Raw genomic sequence first — 24,877 nt, forward strand, 5'->3', positions numbered from 1 at the left:
GTAGGTCTGACCTCTGGGACTCAGAGTTCAAACTGTATCCCCACCAGGGAGAGGAGTGCCGGTCCCAATTCACCCACAGTGAGCCAAGCTGGGTCTGTGTCTCTCAGCCTCAGGGTCTGCCCGTTTCTCCTGGGATCTCTGGGCCAGCTGGGAGGGCTGACGGGTAGGGAGTTCACCGTCTGAGTTCCCCCAGTCAGCTGTAGGGCCCCAAAAGGGAATGTCCTTTTTCCTGGTGGTGCCTCTGGCTGGCGGCTATATTGTCTCTCTGGGTAGCCGCGGGTAGGGTCGGTGGAGGGGAGAATGAGGCGTTATGGCGCCTGCCGTGCGGCTCGGGTCTGTGCACAGGGAGGTGCCCGAGGGAGTTGGGAGCCTGGTGCCACGTCCACTACAGGCTCACCACTCACTGGCGGTGGCCGTCTCTGGGCTGGTGTCCGCAGGTCTCTCCACCCGCTGGGGAGCCCACCAGCAGTCTGAGATGCAAGGGAGGTAGAGTTAATCACTCTACCTACCCTTGCCACTGGTCTCCGGGCTGCCCCAGAGGTCTCTGCTTCCAATTCTCCTCTGCAACGTCCTCCTGTGGAGTCTCCCGTGGTCTCAGGTACCCTCCTTCCGACCCTCATCTCATGTATACTTGTCCTTCTGCTTCTTTCTTCTAATGTATCCTCGAATCTGTCTTTTCTCTAGAGACACTCTGTCTGGCGGTGTTTCTCATCTGCCATCTTGATTAATCCCCGTTTTCTTTTTAAATTTTACTTCCTGTGGCTTTATGCTTAATGGTATGGAAGAAGGGGAAGAGGGACTTTCTGAGCATGGATTTCTTACAGTCCCAGTTACAGTTAGTGTCTAGAAAGAGAAATACAGTTGATCCTCATTTTCAGATTTCACATTTGCAAGTCCACCTAATGGCTAAAATCTATTTGTAACCCCCAAATCAATACTCGGGGTGCTTTTATGGTCTTTCAAAGACATGCCCAAGCCAGTAAAAAGTTTGAGTCACTCAACGTGTGTGTTCCGAGCTGAGGCTGAATGAGGCAGCGCTCTGTTTCCTGGTTTCAGCTCTCGCCTGTGAACGTGTGTCCTCTTCTTGGTAGTGAACCTGTGAAATGTGGTAGCGCCACATTTCTCACATATTTGTGCTTTTTGTTGGTGATTTTGCTATTTAAAATGGCACCAAGCGTCATGCCAACAGGCTGCCTGGTGAACTGAGTGAAGAGGCCCATGATGTGCCGCGTGGAGTACACCCTTGTTAGAGAAGCGCCATTCAGGCGTGAGCTGTGAAGCTGTTGGCCACCAGTGCAGTGTGAGCGAATCAGCAATCCCTATTAGATGCAGTGTCTTTCAGCAGAAACACACATAAACCACGGTCATGTATTGACTGGTCGATGAAAACGTGAGCAGAGGCTCTCAGGTTTCTGAGCCTGTATTTCCCCGGGGAACAGTGGTTCACTACTCACTGATTCAGTGTTCACTGCAACATTCTAGAACATAATCACTGCAGATAACAAGAACTGACCACAGGAATGCACATGGGAGAAAGGCCTTCCCTCAGAGGTGTTCGTAACAGAGCCGCCAGCAGCCCTTCCTTGCAGCCCTCACTGAAGTTGGCTCTTTTGTGACCCTCTCCTTGCTCTCCTTGGCAGGTTACTTTCTGAGTTTCCTGGAGCCTGTAAACAATATCACCATTGTCCAAGGGCAGACAGCAATTCTGCACTGCAAGGTGGCGGGAAACCCTCCCCCCAACGTGCGGTGGCTGAAGAACGATGCCCCGGTCGTGCAGGAGCCGCGGCGGATAATCATCCGGAAGACAGAGTATGGTTCTCGACTGAGAATCCAGGACCTCGACACGACAGACACGGGCTACTACCAGTGCGTGGCCACCAATGGAGTGAAGACCATCACAGCCACCGGGGTCCTGTTCGTGCGGCTGGGTGAGTCAGGACAGCCAAGGCGTGTGGGTTAGCAGATAGGAACGTTCACAGCCACCAAGCCAGAGGTCAGTTTGCCATTTGAAACCGCACACACACAAGTTAATATGAGAGGAAATCCATAAAACCATCCCCAAGGTCTTTCCCACTGTGCCCAAGATCCCACCTCAACCTGCTCCCTGTTTACTATGAATAAAAGGAAACCGATGCAGGTGGACTGGTCTGTAAACCTGGAGCTCAGAAAGTAACCCTAGACACGCTTGGTGGGCTGTGCTGAGAGGCCTGGCGGGAAGGCGGTGTTCCAGGAGGTCCAGTCTGTGGGGGCTGGCCACGCACTAGGGCCAGAGCCACCATGTTGGTGGTGCGGGCCTTGCCTGCCTGTCACAGCCCCTGCCCATCGCCCCACTGCAGCCCAGCCCTTGGGGTGGGAGAGCGCAAAGCACCAAGAGCGTTCTAAACTTTGTGCTCGTCATGTGTGGGGAGGGAATGACATGGCAGGAAGGGAGGTGTCCCCTTCGTCCCAGCTGTGAGAGGGTCTCACTATGTCCCCCAGGCCCACATCATTGTATCACAAGTAGAAAACAGATGCTGTGTTTAAAGATGAGACGAGAAGAGAGAAAGGACAGCGGAAACTCCAGAACATCTCCACAAGTATCTGCAAAAGCAAATCCCTTCCCGTGGTTTCCAGCATCGCTGACATGTGATCGTGGGCAGGAGTGGAGCCCAGCCAAGGACGGCCACCAGCGAGCCCGCAGGCTTCAGCCCTGGTTGCCACTGGCTTGACTTGAAAAAAATTGTATTCCAAATCATGAAGTATTAATAACGTGTCTTTTTGTTTCATCTTTTTCAGGTCCGACTCACAGCCCAAACCATAATTTCCAGTGAGTATCTGTTTTCCCTAAACTATTTTCTGATGCTCTGAGGATTTCCATTATATAAGAATCCAGGTTTTAAATTCTGCCAGCTCATGTCTTTGCTAGAAGTTGGCTGGGCTTCACACAAAGGATGGCAGTGCGCTTGTTTTGAGTTGGGAAACATCTTCGTTTTCCATGTTTAGTGTAAAGAAAAAATGTCATGAAAACAAAAACTGTTAACGCATTTCAGTGATCAGGACCGTACACAAGGCAGCCGAAAGGGGCGTAGACTAGACCGCCGGGGCCAGCAGGAGGACCCTGGCTCACGAGGACGTTTGGGGACAGGGAGACAGTTCTCACTCAAAAATGCCAGGGCCACCAGTCTTCTGTCAGCAAACAGTGTGCCCCTGGGCCTCAGGCCACTTCTGACCAGGGAGGGGTCTCAGACCCACCTTACAGGTGAGGAGACTGAGGTCTCACCAGGCTCATGGCTGGCACCTTAGTGAGCTGCCAACTGCACCTGGCTTTGAACTTGGGCCTCTTTTTTCCCAGTGCAGGGTTGTCCCCCTGCTGCCCAGCGGTCTCAGGAGAGCCTCATCTGCCCTCATGTCCGTGGAGAATTGCTCTGTTGCCTGAGTTTGAGAGGAGCAGTGACTGCCGGAGCCCCTTCGTTCTCCCCAGACATTGCAGAGCAGACGCCTGGCTGCCACGTGCCCCGAGCCGCAGTGCGTTCACCCCGCAGTTGGTTCAGGGCAGTGCTGCCGAGTCCCGCTTTCCCGGCGCCTCCGGCCACCACCCTCCCGGATGACGCGCTGCAAGGCTGCGTGGGAGGGTGGCAGGGCAGAGACCCTCTGAGCGCACGGCGGTGGCCACTTGCAGAAGGCAGGTCTTGAGGACGTTCTGTGCCAAGCAGCAGTGCTGGAGCCTTTCTCCGCAACAGTCGCTCACACAGAGTAGGGAAAGAAGAAATTGCACCAAGGGCTCATTTATGGAGCTTTGAAAAATACATATACATCATTTCAAAAGTTGAATTATTATTTTTCTTATTTTATATATTTTATAAATATATACTATTATGATTTATTTATATATTTTACATCTTATGACTGTGTCATGACATGCAATTTATAAAACATATAGATAATATTTAACATTCATACATCCATATAACAAATTGTAAATATGCAATGAAATATTCATATAAAACATTCCACTCTAGTTTTACATTTTCTTTTTCCTCATTTTAAACTATGGATTAAGCCAGCACCTTCATGTAGGTAGCTGGGCAGCTGGGCCTGTGGAGGCTCCGCGCAGCCTCCGGCCCGCAGGCCCTCGCGGCCAGGGCCGCCTCAGCACGCGCCCCCAGGGACACGCGTCTTCTCGCTTCCGTTTACTTTTCCACATACATGATATTATACTTGACATGTTTGATTAGCAGTATTCTTAGAGATCTTTCCGTGTCCGTGCGTTTTAATTTCCTCTGATACTCTTTCCCCCTCTGCACCCGCGCCAGAGCAGGCGCCTCTCCGGCAGCCACTGGATTTCCGTTGAGCCGCGCCCTGCCCAGCAGTGCCTCAGGGGCCTCGCTGCGCCCCGGCCTCCCTGCCTCCCTGCGCCCCGGCCTCCCTGCCTCGCTGCGCCCCGGCCTCCCTGCACCCCGGCCTCGCTGGGCCCCTGGCCTCCCTGCGCCCTGGCCTCCCTGCGCCCCCGGCCTCCCTGCGCCCTGGCCTCGCTCGGCCCCCGGCCTCCCTGCGCCCCGGCCTCCCTGGGCCCCCGGCCTCCCTGCGCCCCCGGCCTCCCTGCGCCCTGGCCTCACTGGGCCCCGGCCTCCCTGCACCCCAGCCTCCCGGCCTCGCTGCGCCCCCGGCCTCCCTAGGCCCCGGCCTCCCTGCGCCCCGGCCTCCCTGCGCCCCGGCCTCCCTGCGCCCCGGCCTCGCTGCGCCCTGGCCTCCCTGCGCCCTGGGACCTGCCCGAGAGCTTCTCCGGGACAGATCCCGAGGTGCAGCCGCAGGGCACAGGCCTCACCTTGTGGCGCCCACACTGCCACAGGCTCCTTCCTGCCGTGGCACCACAGGACCCGTTTCTCCTCATATCCATAAGATGGTTTCCAAACTTGTTCATTTTTGCCAAATGAAAAATGAATGATTAAAAAATGAATAAGTATGCTTTCTTCCCCATTTCTGGTGAGGCTGAGCCTGCTGATGTGCACTTTGGCACTTAACTTTTCCTCTAGTCAGTTGCTGCTTCGTAGCCTTGGCCCATTTTCCCTTTACCTTGTTTGTTTCTTAATGATTTTTAATAAGTATTTATGTCTTCTTAGTCATATGAAAATTAAAATTTTTCTGTTATAAGAAATTTGTGGTTTTATCATGTTGTGTCTTAGTAAAGAAGTCCCCAATTTCCTTGGAAAATTCTGATGATATTGCAATTGGAATTGCAATGAAGTTTTAGGCAAATTTGGTGAGAATTAAGATCTAAATTGAATTTTCCTATCAAGGATCACTTTCTTTGTGTTTTAAGGTATTTTTTCCCTAACATTTTATCGTGCAAAATTTCAAACATACAAAAGAGTAGAAAGAATTTTCCAGTGAGTGTCCATATATCCACCAGCCAGATGCTGACATTTCATCTCACTGTGCTAGCTTTACCACTCATCTTCTGTCCACCTGTGAGCCCATCTAATTAATTTCATGGTAAGTTGCAAGATGTTTGTACACTTACCCTGAAATACTTCAGCATGGGTAACAAGGCATCAATATTTGTTTACTGTTCTTGTTTCTTCTTTCTGGGTTACAATTGATACATAATGAAATGCACACATCTTAAGTACCACGTATAAGGTCCAGCAAATGCATAAATCTCTGCCTGGCACAGAATGTCCATCGCTCTAGAAAGTTCAGTCATGCAGCATCCTAGTCAGCTCTCCTCCCAGGCATCCACCATTCAGACTTTTCCCCACCATGGACTAGTGTTACCTGTTCTAAAACTTCATAGAAATGAAATCCTACAGCAGGTAGCCTGGCTTCCTTACCTAGCACACTGCTTTTGAGACTCACTTGCGGTATGCACATGTCGGTAGGTTGTTACTGTTCATTGCTGGATAGTTCCCCTGCATCCGCACAGCTGCTAGAACATCCCTTCCGTGGATGGACACGTAAACGATGCCAGCTTTGACTATTGCAAATAAAGCTGCTGTGGATATTCTGATACAAGCTTTCTGTGGACACGTATTTTCATTTCTGTTGGTGTTATGTAGGAATGGAAATGCTGGGATGTAGGGTATGAGTACGCTTAATTTTACAAGTTCCTAGAATTTTCTAAAGTCTTGGTAGCACTTTCCACTCCCACCTCCAGGGTGGGAGAGCTTGGGTTCCTCTCTATGGTGGCCCACATTTGGTGTGGTCAGTCTTTCTAAGTGTAGCTATTCTGGTGTATGTGCAGTGATTCAAGTGATCTTTTATATTATTCTGGCTTCTTGAAAAATAATTTTTATTAGTCATTTTTAAATTTTCAAATAAATGTATTTAAGACTATGAAGTTTCCTCCGAATACCATTTTGGCTCTATATCTCCTCCAACCCCCTAGGCATTTAGACTTTTCTTATTTGTTATTGTTTTCTCATTTTTTTGCATTATTATCAGTGAATTTGGGCTGTTTATATTTTACTCTTGATAAATTGTTGAGATCTTCCTTATGGCCAATTAGATATGGTCAATTTTGTAACTCTTTCCTGTTGCTTCAAAAAGTAAGTGTGCTCTGATGGTGACACTCACTTCTTTGTTTTTCTTTGTTTGTTTAAGAACATATATATATTTTTTATTTTGGTATATTATGGAAGGACAAATTTTAAGGTTTCAAAAAAGGCCTTTTCCCACCTGCCCCCCACAAGTCTGAGTTTCCAGCATGACCATCCCCCAGATGGTGCACATCTAACTCATTATGTATGTATACACCCGCCCCCCTCCCACCCCCTACCTACCCAATACCCTATTACTGTAGTACCTATGTGTCCACTTAGTTGCTGCTCAGTTAATACTACTTTGCTGGTGAGTATATGTGGTGCTTGTTTTTCCATTCTTGGGATACTTCACTTAGTAGTATGGGTTCCAGCTCTAACCAGGAAAATATAAGATGTGCTACTATATCACCGTTGCTTCTTAGAGCTGAATAGTACTCCATGGTATACATATACCGCATTTTATTAATCCACTCTTGGACTGATGGGCAATTGGGCCGCTTCCACAGCCTTGCAATTATGAATTGTGCTGCTATCAACATTCGAATGCAGGTGTCTTTTTTGTAGAGTGTCATTGGATCTTTTGGGTAGATGCCTAGTAATGGGATTGCTGGATCAAATGGTAGATCCACTTATATAGCTTTATCTCCATATTCTTTCCACAGAGGTGGAACTAGTGTACAGTCCCACCAGCAGTATAGGAGTGTTCCTCTCTCTTCGCATCCATGCCAGCATTTATTGTTTTGGGACTTTTTGATAAAGGCCATTCTCACTGGAGTTAAGTGATATCTCATTGTGGTTTTGATTTGCATTTCCCTGATGATTAGAGATGTTGAGCATTTTTTCATATGTTTGTTGGCCATTCTTCTGTCTTCTGTAGAAAAGTTTCTGTTCAAGTCCTTTGCCCACTTTTTAATAGGGTTATTTTATTTTTTTCTTGCTGATTTTCGTGAGTTCTAAGTATATTCTAGTTATCAGCCCCATATCAGATGCATAGGATGCAAAACTTTTCTCCCATTCTGTAGGTTGTCTGTTTACTTTCATGTCTATTTCTTTGGCTGTGCAGAAGCTTTTGAGTTTGATCATGTCCCATTTATTTATTTTTATTGCTGTGTGATTGCCTTTGGGGACTTCTTCGTAAATTCTTTGCCTAGGCCAATGTCTAGGAGAGTGTTTCCAACATTTTCCTCTACAATTCTAATAGTTTCATACCTTAGGTTTCAGTCTGTTATTCAGGGTGAGTTGATTTTTGTGAGAGGTGAAAGGTGTGGGTCCTGCTTTAGCCTTCTACAGGTGGCTATCCAGTTTTCCCAGCACCATTTATTGAAAAGGGATTCTTTTTTCCAGGGTATGTTTTTATCTGCTTTGTCAAAGATTAGATGGCTATATGAGGATGGTTTTATATCAGGATTTTCAGATCTGTTCCACTGGTCAATATTCCTATTTTTGTGCCAATACCAGATTGATTTAATTACTGCAGCTTTGTAGTACAGTTTGATATCTGGCATATTAATACCCCCCATTCTGTTTTTGTTGCCTAGAATCGCTTTTGATATTCGGAGTCTTCTTTGGTTCCATATGAAGTGTAAAATTATTTTTTCTGTATCTGTGAAGATGCTGATGGGATTTTAATAGGTACTGCATTGAATCTGTAGATCCGTTTGGGTACTGTAGACATTTTAATGATGTTGAATCTGCCGATCCACGAGCATGGTATGGATTTCCATCTGTTAACATCCTCTGCTATTTCCTTCCTCAGTGTTTCATAGTTCTCCCTGTAGAATTCTTTTACCTCCTTGATTAAGTATATTCCTAGGTACTTTAATTTCTTTGTTGCTATTATGAAGGGAATTGAGTCTTTGATTTGGTTCTCACTTAGATTGTTGTTGGCATATATGCATGCCTCTGGTTTCTGTGTATTGATTTTGTATCCTGAGACTTTACTAAATTCATTGATCAGTTCCAGGAGTTTCTTGGTTGAATCTTTGGGGTTTTCTAGATATAATATCGTATCATCAGCAAACAGTGAAAGTTTGATCTCTTCTGCCCCTATTTGGATACCTTTAATTCCACTTTCCTGTCTGATTGCTGTAGCCAGGACTTCCAGCACTGTGTTGAATAGAAGTGGAGATAGTGGGCAGCCTTGTCTGGTTCCAGTTCTAAGTGGTAATGCTTTCAAGTTTTCCCCATTCAGTATGATGTTGGCTATGGGTCTGTCATATATGGCTTGTATCATTTTTAGGTATGTCCCTTCTATGCCTATTTTATTAGGTATTTGTATCATGATAGGGTGTTGAATTTTGTCAAAAGCTCTTTCTGCATCTATTGAAAGAATCATGTGGTTCTTGTTTTTGCTTCCGTTTATGTGGTGAATTGCATTTATAGATTTACGTATGTTGAACCATCCCTGCATCCCTGGGATGAAGCCCACTTGGTTGTGATGGATTATTTTTTTGATAAGCGTCTGGATTCAGTTAGCTAAGATTTTGTTGAAAATTTTTGCATCTATATTCATTAGGGATATTGGTCTGTAGTTTTCTTTTTTTTTGTTGCATCCTTTCCTGGTTTTGGTATCAGAGTAATATTCGCTTCATAAAAGGTGTCGGGGAGGTTTCCGTTCTTCTCGATGTTGTGGTTAATTTCTGCAAGATAGGTACTAGTTCTTCTTTGTAAGTGTGGTAAAACTCGGGTGTGAAACCATCTGGACCGGGACTTTTCTTTTTAGGGAGATTTTTAATTGCTATTTCTATTTCAGCTCTTGAGATTGGTCTGTTCAGGAAATCTATTTCTTCCTGATTGAGCCTCGGGAGGCTGTGTGTTTCTAGAAATTTATCCATTTCCTCCATATTTTCTAGTTTGTGTGCATAGAGGTTTTTGTAGTATTCATAAATTATATCTTGTATCTCTTTGGGATCAGTTGTGATATCTCCTTTTTTGTTCCTGATGGAGCTTATTAGAGATTTCTCTTTTCTGCTTTTCGTTAGCCTAGTCAATGGCATGTCAATTTTGTTTATTTTTTCAAAGAACCAACTGTTTGTTTTATTAATCTCTTCAATAGCTTCCCTGTTTTCAATTTCATTTAGTTCTGATTTGATCTTGTTGGTTTCACTTCTTCTGCTGGGTTTCCGGGTTGGTCTGTTCTTCGTTTTCCAGCTCTTAGAGTCGTTTCGTTAGATTGTCTATTCGTGATCTTTTTGAGTTTTCGTTATAGGGCTTTATGGAAATAAACTTTCCCCTCAGAACTGCTTTAGTTGTGCCCCAGAGGATTTGATAACTTGTCTCTCCACTGTCATTTTGTTCATAGAATTTTTTTATTTCCATCTTGACTTCTTCATTTATGAAGTAATCATTTAGTAGGAGGTTGTTTAATTTCCACGTTTTTGTGTAGAAATGTGAGTTTCTGTTAGGGTTGATTTCTACTTTTATTCCACTGTAATCTGAGAAGATACATGGTATGATTTCTACTTTTTTAAATTTCTTGAGGCTTACTTTGTGTCCTAGGATATAGTCAATCTTAGAGAATGTCCCGTGAGTTGATGAGAAGAACGTATACTCAGTGGATTTTGGTAGAATGTCCTGTAAATGTCAGTCAGACCCAGTTGTTCTAGAGTTTTGTTTTAGTCCATTGTTTCTTTATTAATTTTCTGTTTGGAGGATCTGTCCTGTGCAGTCAGTGGGGTGTTGAAATCTCCGGTGATTATGGAGTTGCTGTTAATCCATTTGCTTAGCTCCAGTAAGGTTTGCTTTATGAATCTGGGTGCACCTAAGTTGGGTGCATATATATTTAAAATTGTTATCTCTTCTTGTTGGACTGTGCCCTTCACCATTATATAATGACCCTCTTTGTCTTTTACTACTTTTGTTGGTTTAAAAACTAAATCATCTGAGATTAGAACTGCCACGCCAGCCTTCTTTTGGCCTCCACTTGCTTGGAATACTGATCTCCACCCTTTTACTTTTAGTTTATATGCATCCTTGCAGGTTAGATATGTTTCCTGAAGTCAGCATATACTTGGCCTGTATTTTCTTATCCATTCAGCCAGCCTATGTCTCTTGAGTGGAGAGTTTAAGACATTCACATTTACTGAGAGGACTGATAGGTAAGGTAGATTACTGTTCATTCTGTTCGATTGGATGTTGTTGCTTTGATTTCTCTCTTGAGTCATTGTAATATCTGGCCTTTAATCTTTGGGTTTTGGTTGTTTTATATGCGTGAATTTTTATTATGGTGTTCCATGCGTAACACTATTTTGAGTACTTCTTGTAGGGGCTGGTCTTGTCTTGGTGAATTCTCTGAGACTTGCTTATCTCCGAATGTCTTAATTTCTCCTTCATATATAAAGCTTAGTTTTGTAGGGTACAAGATTCTATCCTGGGTGTTATTTTGTTTCAAAAGAGTGAGAGTGTATTCCCATTCCCTCCTTGCTTGTATTGTTTCAGTTGATAAATCTGGTGTTATTTGGATCTGTTTTCCTTTGTATGTAACTTGCCTATCTTGTATTACAGGTTGTAGGAGGGTCTCTTTTGTTGATATTTTGGTCAGTCTGATGACCACATGGTGTGTTCTGGTGTTTGCATTGTATCTCCCAGGAGTCCTTTTTGCCTCTTGTATTTCTAATTCTGGGTTACTGGTTAGACCTGGGAAGTTTTCCTCAATTATTTCTTCAACAAGCTTATCCAACCCTTGGGTTTTTTCTTCCTCCTTCTCCGGAATCCAGTGGACTCGCAGGTTATTTTTCTTCGTATAATCCCACAATTCTTGTAAGCTTTGTTCATGTCTTTTATTTTTCTGCTCTAACTTTGGAATTAATTAATTTGATTTCAATGAGTTGTCTTTGACCTCTGAGATTCTTTCTTCTGTTTGGTCTACCCTATTTTTGAGGCTTTCCACTGTGTTTTGAATTTCCCTGAATAAATTCTTCATTTCGAGGATGTCTGATTGATTCTTCTTCAAGATGTCGATCTCCTTAGTGAATCTTTGTTCCAATTCTTGTATCTTCTTTGTAGTTTCTTTGTGTTGGTTATCCATTTTTTCTTGCATATCATTGAGCTTTCTTCCAATCCAATTTTGGAATTCTTCTTCTGTCATTGTAGTGTTTTGGGTTTGTTCAGACTCTGTTTCTTGAAAGCTGGTGTATCTCCTAGGGAGAGTATTTTCGGTTTGATTTTTTGAATTGTGTTGGGCCCTCCCCATCTGGGTCAATTGCTAGAGCTCAGTGGTCCACTCTTTTGTCGCTTCTTTATCAACCACTGGGGGGAGCTCTTCCACCACACTTGGAGGGTTCCCCTCATGGGGTAGTTTCAGGGGTTTCTCCCTAGATTTGGGGGAGAGTTGGTTTTCTTGTCTCACCCCACCTCTAGGGGTGGAGGCTACCACTTTTGGCAAGAGAGATGCGGGCTGAGGGGAGGAGGTATCTCGCCAGTCTGCCCTGCACCCCTGCATCCCAGTGGCTGTAACTCCCATTGGCTGTTAGACTTATCAATAGTTCATTGATGGAGCCAGGCCTGGCCAGCCGATCGCAGATTGTGTAGTGGTGGGATTTGCCAGGAGCGACTCTAGGCTGGGCGGGGGAGGGGGACTTGCCTGCTGACTGCTGGGCTGTGGAGCCCCTCAATGGCGACCGCTAGCCCACTTGCAGGGCACCAGTACTGGGGGCGACTGATTAGGGTGCAGAAGGTGCCGGGTTGGGAGCCTGGGTCAATAGGACACCCCATAGGCTCCTCCACACCGCCTGCCCCACCGCTTGCTCAGCCAGAGCCCTCACTTTTAGTGACCCGCCCTGTGCGGTTTTATTCGCCCAGGGCAGTTCCAGCCTAGAGCCCCTGCTTAGTCCCGCTGGTTACCAGAGGCCGGACCTCTACCTGCCGCCCCAGTCCGCACGGATCAGTTTCCTCCTGTCTTGCCGCCCTAGCACGGGGCTCAGGGGAGATCACATTGTTTTTCTCCCTTATCCCCACCCTCCAGCACCCTCTTCTCCTGCAGCGATTTCGCACCAGTTTCAGACAGGTCCCTGGCTGGGTGAGTGTGGAGGTCAATGGGGAAGCAAGGAGTTCTCCTGTGGGTCTGATCCCACTTCACCCCAGGCCGGGCCCCAGGCACCCTATTGTTTGCTCTGCGCTCTCCAGAGAACTGATGTTATTTCCCGATCACCTTGTTTTTTCTTTTATGAAAGTCCCGGCTGCACCTCTGCGGATTCTCCATGCTGTCCTCGTAGTGGGGAGATCCACTCGCATGTAGGAGACCAGGATCTGTGTCTCCTTCTCTGGGAACAGGAGTCCTGGGGTTACCTTTACTCCGCCATTTTTTCCAGAGCGACACTCATTTCTTGATTCATATATGAGATCAAGCATGTTCAGTGTATTATTAAAAGTGTCAAAATATATATTTTTTTGTCCTCATGGATAAGAGATACCTGAAAATTTGTGAAAGTCATCCACACTCCTTCTTGGATTAGCCAATTTCTATCAGTTTTCTATTTTTTATGTTTTGTGTGTATGTCCTTTAATACGTATAGAAGAATATGTATTGAGAATATGTATATTGAGGCTATAGACCTTTTTCATTTTTGTTTCTTTTACAGTTCCATTGAATGTATTTTGCCTGGAATTTGGTTTTTCCTAACAATAATAGAGCTACGTCTGCTTTTTTTGTTTTAATTTGTATTTGCCAGGGACCTTTCTTACTATTCCTGCCCCACTTAATTTTCAACCTTTCTGTGCTCTGTTTTATGTAAATAGTAGATGACTAGATTTATTTTTGGAGGTTGGTGAAGAGTATTTTCCAATCTGAAAGCCCATGTTAATACACATAGATAAAGTTCATCTTAACTAATACTCACCGTATTTCATTCTGTGAGTAAGTACTACTTTAGTCATGCATTGCTTGCTAGTGAAGGTTGATTCTTTCTGCTGATACAGACTGTCTTGCAGAAGACATCCGTCCCATGTCTCCTGGGCCCTGTGGGTGAGAGTCCTCCCAGGACAGAGATCAGGGAGTAGAATTTCAGGAGTGCACCTCCTACGTCTACTAGGAGTGGCCAGACTGCCCTCTGCAGTGACCAAGGAATTCATGGTCTCTTCAGCAACAATGAGTTATCGTTTCCCTGTGTTTCCTAGCACATGGTATTATCAGAACTTAACATTTTGACATAATCTTTGTGTCAAATAGTAATTTTACATTAGATTTCACCAGTAAATAGTGAGGTGGGATTAATAGCCATGGAATTGCCTGTACATATACAGCCTGTCTTCCTTATTCCATATTTGCAAATTCACATATTTACTAAAGTTTATTTGTGACCCCAAAATCAACACTCAAAGTGTTTCCATGGCCATATATGCACAGTGGAGAAAATTCAAGTCACCTGACATGCACATTCCCAGTTGAGGTGGAAAAAGGGTGACCCTCTGCCTTCCTGGTTTAGTCCTAATACTGTAAGCAGGCGTCCTTTTTGTGGTCTGTTAAGTGTCACATGTTTCATATTTTTGGGCTTTTGGTGATTTCCATGTTTTAAATGGCTCCCAGGCATAGTGCTGAAGGGCTGTCTGGTGTTCCTAAGTGCGAGAAGGTGCACGTGTCTTATGGAGGGAATAGCCTGTGTCAGAGAGGCTTCACGCAGGCACGAGGTGTATGCTGTAGGCTGGAAGTTCAGCGCTAACAAATCAATCATATATATATTAGATAAGATGTCTTTAAATAAAAATGCACATTGAACAAGTTTATGTATTTTTATTGGTTGAAGCAAATGTAACCAGAAGCTTACAAGAAACTAACTCTATATTTCCCCAAAAGTGATGGCTTAATATTCACTAGTTCAGTGTTTGTGACTACGTCTTAGAAAATAACTACCACAACTAACCAAAATAGACTTTGCTTTGTCTGTTTTTCTGTTAGGATATTTGTCTTTTTGTTAGTGCTTTACAAGAGCTTTAAAATAATTTCTAGATATGCTCCTTTACAGAGTTTTTACTTCATCTAGAATTGATTTTTTTGTGCTGGTATTTTTTTCTGCTTTATTGCTGTGCCACATTGGTCTTCCACGTTGATTTTATGAGCTAGTATTCTACTGTAGTATTTTTCTGTATAGATGGCCTCCTGCCTTGGTACCATCTAATAAATGGCCCCACCTGTAATCATTAAACTTAACATCACCCCTCCTATGTGCAATTTCTCCCCACACGGGTCTGCTTGTAGGCTCTCTATTTTGTGCCAGTAGCTTCTGTTCCTGGACTAATGCCGCAGTGCTCTAACAGGATAGCTTTATAATATATCTCGCCATGTGTAGGGAAAGGTCCCCTCACCTATGGATTGAACTGTGTGCCCCCAGAATTCATATGTTGAAGCCGTAACCCAGTGTGACTCTATTGGAGATAGGGCCTTTAGGGAGGTGACTAAGGTTGAATGAGGTCATAAGGGTGTAGCCCTGATCTAACAGAACTTGTGTCCTTATAAAAGAGAAAGAGACATCAGAGATCTCTCTCTCTATCTCTGTCTGTCTCTCTCTCTCACTGTCTGTTTCTGCTATGTGAGGACTCAGCGAAAAGGTGGCCATCTACCTTCAAAGCAGGAAGAGAGCCCCACCAGGAACCCAGTTGGCTGGCACCTTGATCTTGGACTTCTAGCCTCCGAGTATAAGAAAATACAGTTCGGCTGTTTAGGCCACCCCGTCAGTCTGTGGCATGTGCTGTGGCCTCCGAGCTGACTCACACGCCTGCTTTATTGCTGTGCCACATTGCTCTTCCACATTGATTTTATGCTCGTATTTTTATTGGAATTGTATAGAAGTTTGACTATGAGAGAACTGGGGCTATTTTTAGTTTGTGGTTTAATGTTTATTTAAGTTTTCTATGCCCCTTTCAACAAAGTTTTGTAATTTTCTCCACAAAGATCTATCTGACGCACCATTTCTTATATATATTTCCAGGTAGCTCATTGATTCTACTAATGATAATGTTGTCTTTCTTTCCAAATGTTATTTTCAAATTGTGTGTTGATGGTGGTTGAGAAAGACATCAAATTTGGGTACTAATCTTGTACCCAACAAATTTGTTGAGCTTTTTCATTTTGTTATTTCTTCTATAACATTTTTTGGATTTTTTCTATGAGAAAAATAATATCTTCTATAAATAAGAATATAGTTTACTTTTTTCTATTCTTACCCTTTATTTTCTTTTCTTATTGCATTGCTTAGGACTTCTAGCACCGTGTGGAAGCATGTATTCTTCTCTTCTGTCCTGTTCAAACTTTATACATTTATTATCACTAATAATGTAGAGCCTGGAGTTTTGCAGTCACTTTTTCAGATACAAAGGTGACTGTAGTTTTTCTTTCGCATATTAATATTCTGAAACATAAGAGAGTCCCTACTGTGGGATAACTTCATAGTCCACACTGAGACCCGCTCAGTCAGAGTGAGAATCACTCTTTTCATGTGCTGTTGGATTGATCTGCTGACTTCACGTCGGCAGATGACTCTTTTTGAAGTAATTATTTTTTTAATTGACAAATAAAAATTGTATATATTTATGATATACAACAGGATGTTTTGATATATGTATACATTGTGGATTGGCTAAATCAAGCTAATTAACATATGCATTACCACTCATACTCATCATTTTTTGAAACATTTTACAATCTATTCTTTTAACAATTTGTAAGTATATATTAATAATATGTTGTTAGCTATAGTCATCATGTTGTACAATAGATCTCTTGAGGTTATGCCTCCTTCTACCTGAAATTTTGTGTGCTTTGGCCAGCGTCTTCCCCAGCCCCAGCCCTGAGCCTCTGCTGATGACCGTGGCTGCTTTCCAGCGGTGACTTTCTCACGCTGTGACGCTCTGTGACCTTGTCATCTGAGGCACTGGCCCATTGGCAGTTATCTTTCTGTGGCCACGAGTTTCTTCCCCTTATTGACTGTTCCGGTATACTGGCCCGTTCCCCACCCCCTGTATACAGGTGTGTTTATGATGTCTCTAGAAGTTAAGCAAAACGAAGACGGAAAGGGAGAATCAGTGAGCTTAAAACATCAATGCACAAGTTCCCTGTATTTGTACTGGAATGGCTGCTTTATCCTAGTCAGTGACTCTCGGGCCACCTGCTTGGAAAATGCACAGCACTTCACATTCGTTGTTGGTCAGGCGGTGTATCCTGTGCGTGCAAGTGGAGAGTTGAGACGGTGCATGGTCATACAGCCATGGGTTCTTAACCATGGACGCAGGTGCTTGCGGCTGACTCTCACCCCCCGGCCCAGGCTCTTCCCAGGTGCTCTGCTCACGTATCCACACGCATGGACGCTGCAGTGTGTCGGGTCTCAGCTCGTGGTTTGAGGGAGTGGGGGGTAGATATGCTTGGCGGTTGAGGGGTTTACTATAATCAAAACATTGTTTTTCCTTCCATCCGCGTTAAGCCAAGGGTGAGGAGGGTGTATACAAGGATAACAAAAGCTTAAAACAAAGGCGGTTTCTCTGCAGCTAGAGTTTCCGAGGCCAGGGTTATCACCGCTTACCCTGCCAGCAATGCTGAGAATGCCCAGGGGATCAGTGCTACTTGTCTGACATGTCACGTATGGGTTTTGTTTTCTCATATCCAGGATCATAAGCCCACACACAGGGCCTGCCTGCTGGGGTGGCATGGGGACACGGTGGGGTGCTCCCTGACACCAGAGCATTAGAGCCCCCATCTTTCCAGTGTTGCTGCCCTAGACCAACCCCATGGCCCACAGTGTCTGCACACATGCTGTGCTTCACTCACACAACTGCTGAAAGAAAGCATGTTGTCCTCCTAGATAATTAAAAGTTATATTGATTATTGGCCTGAGGGAAATCACCTTCCTTGGGGCCATGCCCCTCTTCTTTTCGTACGTGACAAGCATCAGGTAATGACCAGACGGTGGCCCTCCTCCGCACAGATGCTCATGGCCCAGGACTCTCTGTGTCCAGGTCTGCCTCATCTCCCGTCTCCAGAGCCCCATTCGCCCGCATGACGAGCCTCTCCGTGTGGTGACTCAGAGACACCTCACACTTGGCGTGTCTGAGAGGAACTCAGCCAGCTTCCCCCTCCTTCCTTTGCTGCTTTGGGGGAATTGTCACGAGTCTAGTTCAAACTTTATTCTAATTATAGGAAAATAGCACTATAAAAAAATGAAACTCCCAACTGACAAGCCAGTTATTAACAGTGACCTCAGGATAAATCATGCTGCTTATTGTTGGTAAATAAATTTGCTCAGGCAAAAGGCTGGCAAATTTAACATTCGATGTTAAAGCCATTAGACCACCTACCTAATCATGTTCACCTCAATTCAAGCAGAGCTTGAAGAAGGGCAGAAGCCGACCGACCACTTTTTCTCAGTGTCACTTTGTTGTGTCAGGTTCTCTTTTCTGGGAAATGTAACTCTTCTTAAGTCCCGCAGTGCAAAAGTGGAATAAAGGATAGAAACTGAATTCGTTTTAGGGTTATGTGATATGAGCAATGAGTGAGTAAATGGATAGCCATCAGGTAGATGAGTAGAGTGTACAGACACACATCTCCCAAATTCAGACCTCATCGTGGCACAAGTTAAAATGCTGCACGGCAGCAGTGGTGATGTGAACACTGGATGTACGCTAACACGTTGAATGCTGCCACTTGGTCTTTTTGTTTTCGCTTGAGCCCACAGATCCCATGTGTTAGCTCTTACACGATATTATGCACAGTGAGAGCTCTTTCTACACCACCTCCAGAGTCACCCAGGGAAACACCAGCCTTCCAGGGGGAAAGTGTCTGGTTTACCTGGGAGGGACCAGCTGTCTGAACACTGTAGAAGAGAATGAGATTTACTTCCCGGTGAAGTGGTACTGTCAGAGCCCCTGTTTTCTTTACCTCTGGCCACCTTACATGCTCCTGGCCTTAGGGGTGGCCATGGCAAAAGCCAATCTTTCTAAAAGGTTCTGCTGACTGGGATTTTTATGACATGAGCATTGGTGTTGGATATGTTCATTTTGGACCAATTAGACATTTTTGCCACTATATTATATGACATCAGTATATTCAGATGTTAGGAGTATTTCATTTTGGAAATAGAGAGTAACAAATATATCGTGTCTCATTTTCAAGGAAATCATTCATTCATTTAACACATTTCTGTGGAGAACCAGCTCTTTCATTACTTTTGTTGATTTGAAGACTAAGTTGTCTTAAATCAAAACTGGTACACCAGCTTTCTTTTGGCTTCCATTTGCATAGAATATTGTTTTCCATCCCTTCATCTTGAGTCTGAAAGCATGCTTGAGAGTTAGATATATTTCCTAAAGACAGCAGATACTTGGCTTGTGTATATTTATCCATTCACCCAGCCTATGTCTCTTTAGTGGGCAGTTTAAGCCATTCAGATTTATTGAAAGAATTGATAAGTGGGGCAGCTTTCTGTTCATCCTGCTGAGTTGAACTTTCTTGCATTGTTTTCTCTCTTGAGCCATTGTGATATCTGGCCTTTGACCTTTAGCCTTGGATGATTTTACACTGGTGAGTGTCTATTTTGTGTAAAGTCTGCAATTAGTGTTATGGATTTTCCTTTGTAGGTTATCTACGGCTTTTGCCTTATAGCTCGTAGGAGGGCCTCTTTCATGTTTATTTTAGCCAGTCTGGCAACTACGTGTAGTGGATTCTTCCTGTTTGCAATGAATCTCCCAGTAGTCCCTTGAGCTTTTTGTATTGGATACCTAGATTTCTAGCAAGTTCAGGGAAATTTTCCTTCCTTAGATCCTCAGACAGATTATCCAACCCTTGTGTATTTTCTTCTTTACCCTCAGGCATGCTTGTGATTCTTATGTGAGGCCTCTTCACATAATCCCACATTTCTTATAGATTTTGCTCATTTCTCTTATTTCTCTGCTCTATCTCTGCAACTGACTTGTTTAATTGAAAGATGTTATCTTCAATCCCTGAGATTCTTTCTTCTGATCAACCCTATTCTTCTTGAAGAATAGGCATTTATCCTAGAGAAATGGTCACTTACATTTATATACAAAAATGTATATATATGTGGTGCTTGTGGGTGAGAATTGACCACACCCTGTGTAATGAGTCAGTAAATGCAGTAAAAGAAAGTACAAATTGATCACCCTGTTAGTAGGCATCACTTGGTGGGAGGAGCAAGCTGCAATGTTTTTGGGTCCTCTTACCAGATCTAGTTCCCCTGGAGAGGCAATATTCTTCACAATAACAGCACAGAAAATAAAATATCTAGGAATATATTTAAGCAAGTGAAAGATTTCTACAGGGAGAATTATGAAACACTGAGGATGGAAATAGCAGATGATGGAAACACATGGAAAACCATACCGTGCTCATGGAATGGCAGAATCAACATTGCTAAAATGTCTTACTACCCAAAGTGATTTACAGATTCAATGCAATCCCAATTAAAATGCCAACATCATTTTTTATATATCTATAAAAAATAATTTTATGCTTCATATGGAACCAAAGAAGACCCCATATAGGAAAAGCAATCTTAAATAAAAAGAACAAATTGGGAGGCATCAGTTTACCAGACTTCAAGCTATACTTCAAGGCTATAGTAATGAAAACAGCATGATCCTGGCACAAGAACACAGACATAGACCAATGGAAGAAACCTAGGAACACAGATATAAAACCATCCTCCTATAGCCATGTAATCTCCTTCCTTCCTTCCTTCCTTCCTTCCTTCCTTCCTTCCTTCCTTCCTTCCTTCCTTCCTTCCTTCCTTCCTCCCTCCCTCCCTCCCTCCCTCCCTCCCTCCCTCCCTCCCTCCCTCCCTCCCAAATTTTCTGGGAAAATTTGATAGCCATATATAGAAGGCTGAAATAGCATCCACACCTCTCACAAATATCAACTCACAGTGGATAAGAGACTTAAACCTCAGGCATGAAACTACACAAATTCTAGAAGAAGATGCTGGAAAAGCTCTTATTGACATTGGCTGAGGGAAAGAATTTATGAAGAAGACACCAAAGGCAATCACAGCAACAACAAAAATAAATAAATGGGACCTGATCAAATTAAAATCTTCTGCACAGCCAAGGAAACTATCATGAGAGCAAACAGACAACCAGAAAATATTTGCATGCTACACATTGAATAAAGGGCTGATAATTAGAATTTATTTAGATCTCAGGAAAATCAGCAAGAAAAAATCAAACATCCCTATCAAAAAGTGGGCAAAGGACATGAATGGAAACTTTTCAAAAGAAGACAGAATAATGGCCAACAAACATATGAAAAATGCTCAACATGTCTAATCATCAGGAAATGCAAATCAAAAGCAGTGAGATATCACTTGTCTCCAGTGAAAATGGCGTTTATCAAAAAGTCCCAAAACAATAAATGTTGGCGTGGGTGCAGAGAGAGAGGAACACTCCTACACTGCTGGTGGGACTGTAAACCATTGCAACCTTTGTGGAAAGCAATATGGAAGATACCTTAAAGAGATATAAGTAGATCTGCCATTTGATCCAGCAGTCCCATTACTGGGCATCTACCCAAAAGAACAAAAGACATTCTATAAAAAAGACATCTGCACTAGAATGTTTATAGCAGCATAATTCACAATTGCAAAGATGTGGAAACAACCCAAGTGCCCATCAATAAATGAGTGGATTAATAAAATGTAGTATATGTATAGCATGGAGTACTATTCAGTTATAAGAAACAATGGTGATCTAGCACCTCTTGTATTACCCTGGATACAGCTGGAACTCATTCTACTAAGTGAAGTATCCCAAGAATGGAAAAACAATCATCACATATACTCACCGTCAAATTGTTTTCACTGATCAACACCTAAGTGCACATATGGGAATAACATTTCTTGGGCATCGGGTAGATGGAAGAGGTGAGGAGGGGATAGGCATATACATACAGAATGAGTGCGATGCGCACCATCTGGAGGATGGACACACTTGAAGTTCTGACTCAGGGGTGGGCAAGGGCAATATATGTAACCTAAACATTTGTACCCCCATAATATGCTGAAATAAAAATAAATAAACAATAAATAATAGTAGGCAAAGGACATGGACAGAAACTTTTCAAAAGAAGATAGACTAATTGCCAACAAACATATGAAAAAATGCTGAACATCTCTAATCATCAGGGAAATGCAAATCAGAACCACAGTGAGACATTGCTAAACTCAAGTGAGAATGGCTATTATCAAAATGTCCCAAAACAATAAATGCTGGCATGGACATGGAGAGGTAGGAACATTCATATACTGCTGGTGGGACTGCAAACTTGTACAACCTCTGTGAACAATGATATGGAGATACCTCAAGGAGCTAAAGGTAGAGCTACCATTTCATCCAGCAATCCCATTATTGGGCATCTACCCAAAGGAAAAAAATGACATCAGCCCTTGAATATTTATAGCAGCACAATTCACAATCTCAAAGATTTGGAAACAACCCAAGTGCCCATCAGTACATGAGTGGATTAATAAAATGTGATATATGTATACCATAGAGTACTATTCAGCTATAAGAAACAATGGTGATATAGCACCTCTTGTATTATCCTGGGTAGAGCTGGAGCCTATTTCACTAAGTGAAGTATCCCAAGAATGGAAAAACAAACACGACATGTACTCACCATCAAATTGGTATTAACTGTTCAACACTTATGTGCATATATACTAATAACATTCATGGGGTGCCGGGCAGGTGGGACGGGGGACGAGGGGATGGATATATTCAAACCTAATCAGTGCAGTGCATGCCATCTGGGGGATGGACACGCTTGAAGCACTGATTTGGGTGGGGCAAAGGCAATAGATGTAACCTAAATGTTTGTACCCCCATAATATGCTGATATTTTATTACAAAAAAGATTAGAATGTACAATATGGAAAAAGCTACGTACAAAAATGATCATTGAAGATTATTTATTAGAAATCTAAATTGTGGAATCTGTAAAGAAAATACATATTCCTTCAAAATAATCCAATGATATCATTAAAAGTAATCATTATGAGTGCTTAGGATATAATAATATAGGAAATTCTTGGGATATACCATTAAGTGGGAAAACTTTTTACTTCAACTTTTCAATCTGTAATTTTTCAAATCTACAGAAAAGTTGAAAAACTAGATCAATAAATGCCTAAATATCTTTCATCTAGACTGACTAGCTGTTGCAAATTAGCTTTATCTCTCCAAGTATAATGCACATCATTTGAGAGTCAGTGCAGATATTTTGACTCGTGGTCTTAAATATAACAATCCTATAACATCTGTCTCCTAAGAACAAGGGCATTCTCCTACCTTCTACAATTTTTACACTCAAGAAATTTCACATTGATATAAAATTTATATTTAAATTTCTCCAAGAGACTGAAAAATATCTTTTGTTGTTTGTTTTTTATTGATGAGAAGCATTCTGTTGTATGAATATACTACAATATGTTTAGTCACTTGTCAATGGACATTTTGGGACAATTATCAATAAAGTTACTATGAACATTTGTGTTCAAATATTTTTGTGAATGTTTTCATTTCTCTAGAATAAATTCTAGCATTGAGATTGCTAGGTCAGATGGTAAGTATATATTTAATTGTATTAAGAAAGTGCCAAGCTGTTCCCCAAATGGTCTTACCATTGGATCTTGCCACCAGCAATATATGGGTGTTCCAGTTACTCTGCACCCTCACCAACATTTGATGTTATCAGTCATTTTAGTCTTAGCCATTATTATGATTGTGCCATAATGATTCATGTTCATTTAATTTAAATTTCCTTGATCACTGAAAAGGGGACCATCTTTTTAGGCCACAGCTTTGTTAGGTCCAATTTTACTATATTGTTTGTCTTCCTATTGAGTTATGGGATTTTTAAAAATATATTCTGCATATAATTTCTTTGTCAAATACATTAATTGTTTTCTTCCAGTGTGTAGTTTGCCTTTGTATTTTCGTAATATATTGCCTTTTGATGAGCAGAAAAGTTCAAAATCAACAAATCTTACCATTTTTTTCATTTATGTGTCATGTCTAAGAAATTCTTGCCTACCTCAATGTTATGAAGACATTCTCCTATGCTTTGTTTTATAAGTGTTTTAAGTTTAGCTTTTATGATTTGGTCTATGATTCATCTCAAAAGCAGTCTTTGAACCACCATTCATATTCCAATTTCTTTTTAATTGTCCCAGGAATATTTTTAGATTTTATTTTCTTGGTACAGGATTCTAATCATGTTGGTTTAGTCTCCTTTAATCTGAAACAGTTCCTTGTCCTTTTGTGACATTGAAATTTTTGATAAATGCAGGACAGTTGTATAGAATGTCTCTAAATTATTGATTAGATTCTGGTTTTGCATTTTTGACTAAAATAGTACATAAGTTTCTTTCTTACTGTATCACATCTGGAGGTACAATGATATCAGTTTGCCCTTTATTGGGGATGCTAATTTTACTCAGTTAAGACTTATTTTCTCATTATATAGTTATTTTTCCTTTTGTAATTAAAAGTAATTTATGGAGAAATCCTGCTAGCATTTTGATAGGGTGCTATTTCACTTTGAGAGAGTTATCATATTAACACTATTGAGTGTTCCAATCTATGAATATGGTATATATTTCCATTTTTTTAGAAAATAAATGTGGAGGTCTTGTATATCTTTTGTTAAGTTTATTCCTAAGTATTAATATTTTAACCATTTCTAAGTGTAGAGTGCAGTGGCATTAAATTAACCGCAGTTGGTCCACTGTGCATATTCTTTTGTATTTTCTGTGTTTATTTTGTTGGATTTAGCTTGCTAATGTTTTGAGGAGGGTGTTGCCCCTTGGTCATGAGGCATATTGGTCTATAATGTTCTTGTGATGTCCTTGTTAGATGTTTGTATCAGATTTATGCTGGCCTCATACAATGAATTAGAAAGTGTCCTTTACTCCTTTACTTTCTATAAGAATTTGTATAAACTTACTGACATTTCTTTCTTAAATATTTGACAAAATTCACCAGTTTCTATTATTTGGTTTGGAGTTTTAATTGTGGGAAGGATTTTGATTAAACTTCAAGTTCTTTAAGAAATTTAAGGCCATTCTGAGATTTTATTTCTGTTTGTACTTATTTTGGTGTTTTGTGTTTTTCAAGGAATTTGTCATTTTTCTAAGTTGTTGGATCTGTGTTCACATATTCATTCATAGTAATTTCTTATTATCTTTTAATACCTGCAGGGTCTTTGGTGATGTCCCCTTGTGCATATGTGATAATGATAAAGTATTTTTCTACCATTCTTAATAAGTTTTTCGGGGTGTTAGCAATTATATTAACTTTTTGTGGAACATATTTTTAGCTTTGATTTTTGATTTTTTTTTTTTTTAGTTTATTGATTTCTGCTCTTG

The 24,877-nt window shown here is 42.2% G+C and overlaps 1 protein-coding gene across 1 annotated transcript in view; it reads left to right on the forward strand.

Moving 5' to 3' along the window:
• ROR2 (receptor tyrosine kinase like orphan receptor 2) overlaps window positions 1-24,877 on the forward strand; it is a 229,092-nt gene that overhangs the window by 187,987 nt on the left and 16,228 nt on the right. Inside the window, exons 3-4 of the mRNA XM_012773835.3 lie at window positions 1,641-1,928; window positions 2,776-2,806. Of these exons, the coding sequence (XP_012629289.1) occupies window positions 1,641-1,928; window positions 2,776-2,806 (319 nt within the window). The remainder of the gene's footprint in view (window positions 1-1,640; window positions 1,929-2,775; window positions 2,807-24,877) is intronic.

This window comes from Microcebus murinus, chromosome 12 (assembly GCF_040939455.1).
Source record: "Microcebus murinus isolate Inina chromosome 12, M.murinus_Inina_mat1.0, whole genome shotgun sequence".
Taxonomy (NCBI): domain Eukaryota; kingdom Metazoa; phylum Chordata; class Mammalia; order Primates; family Cheirogaleidae; genus Microcebus; species Microcebus murinus.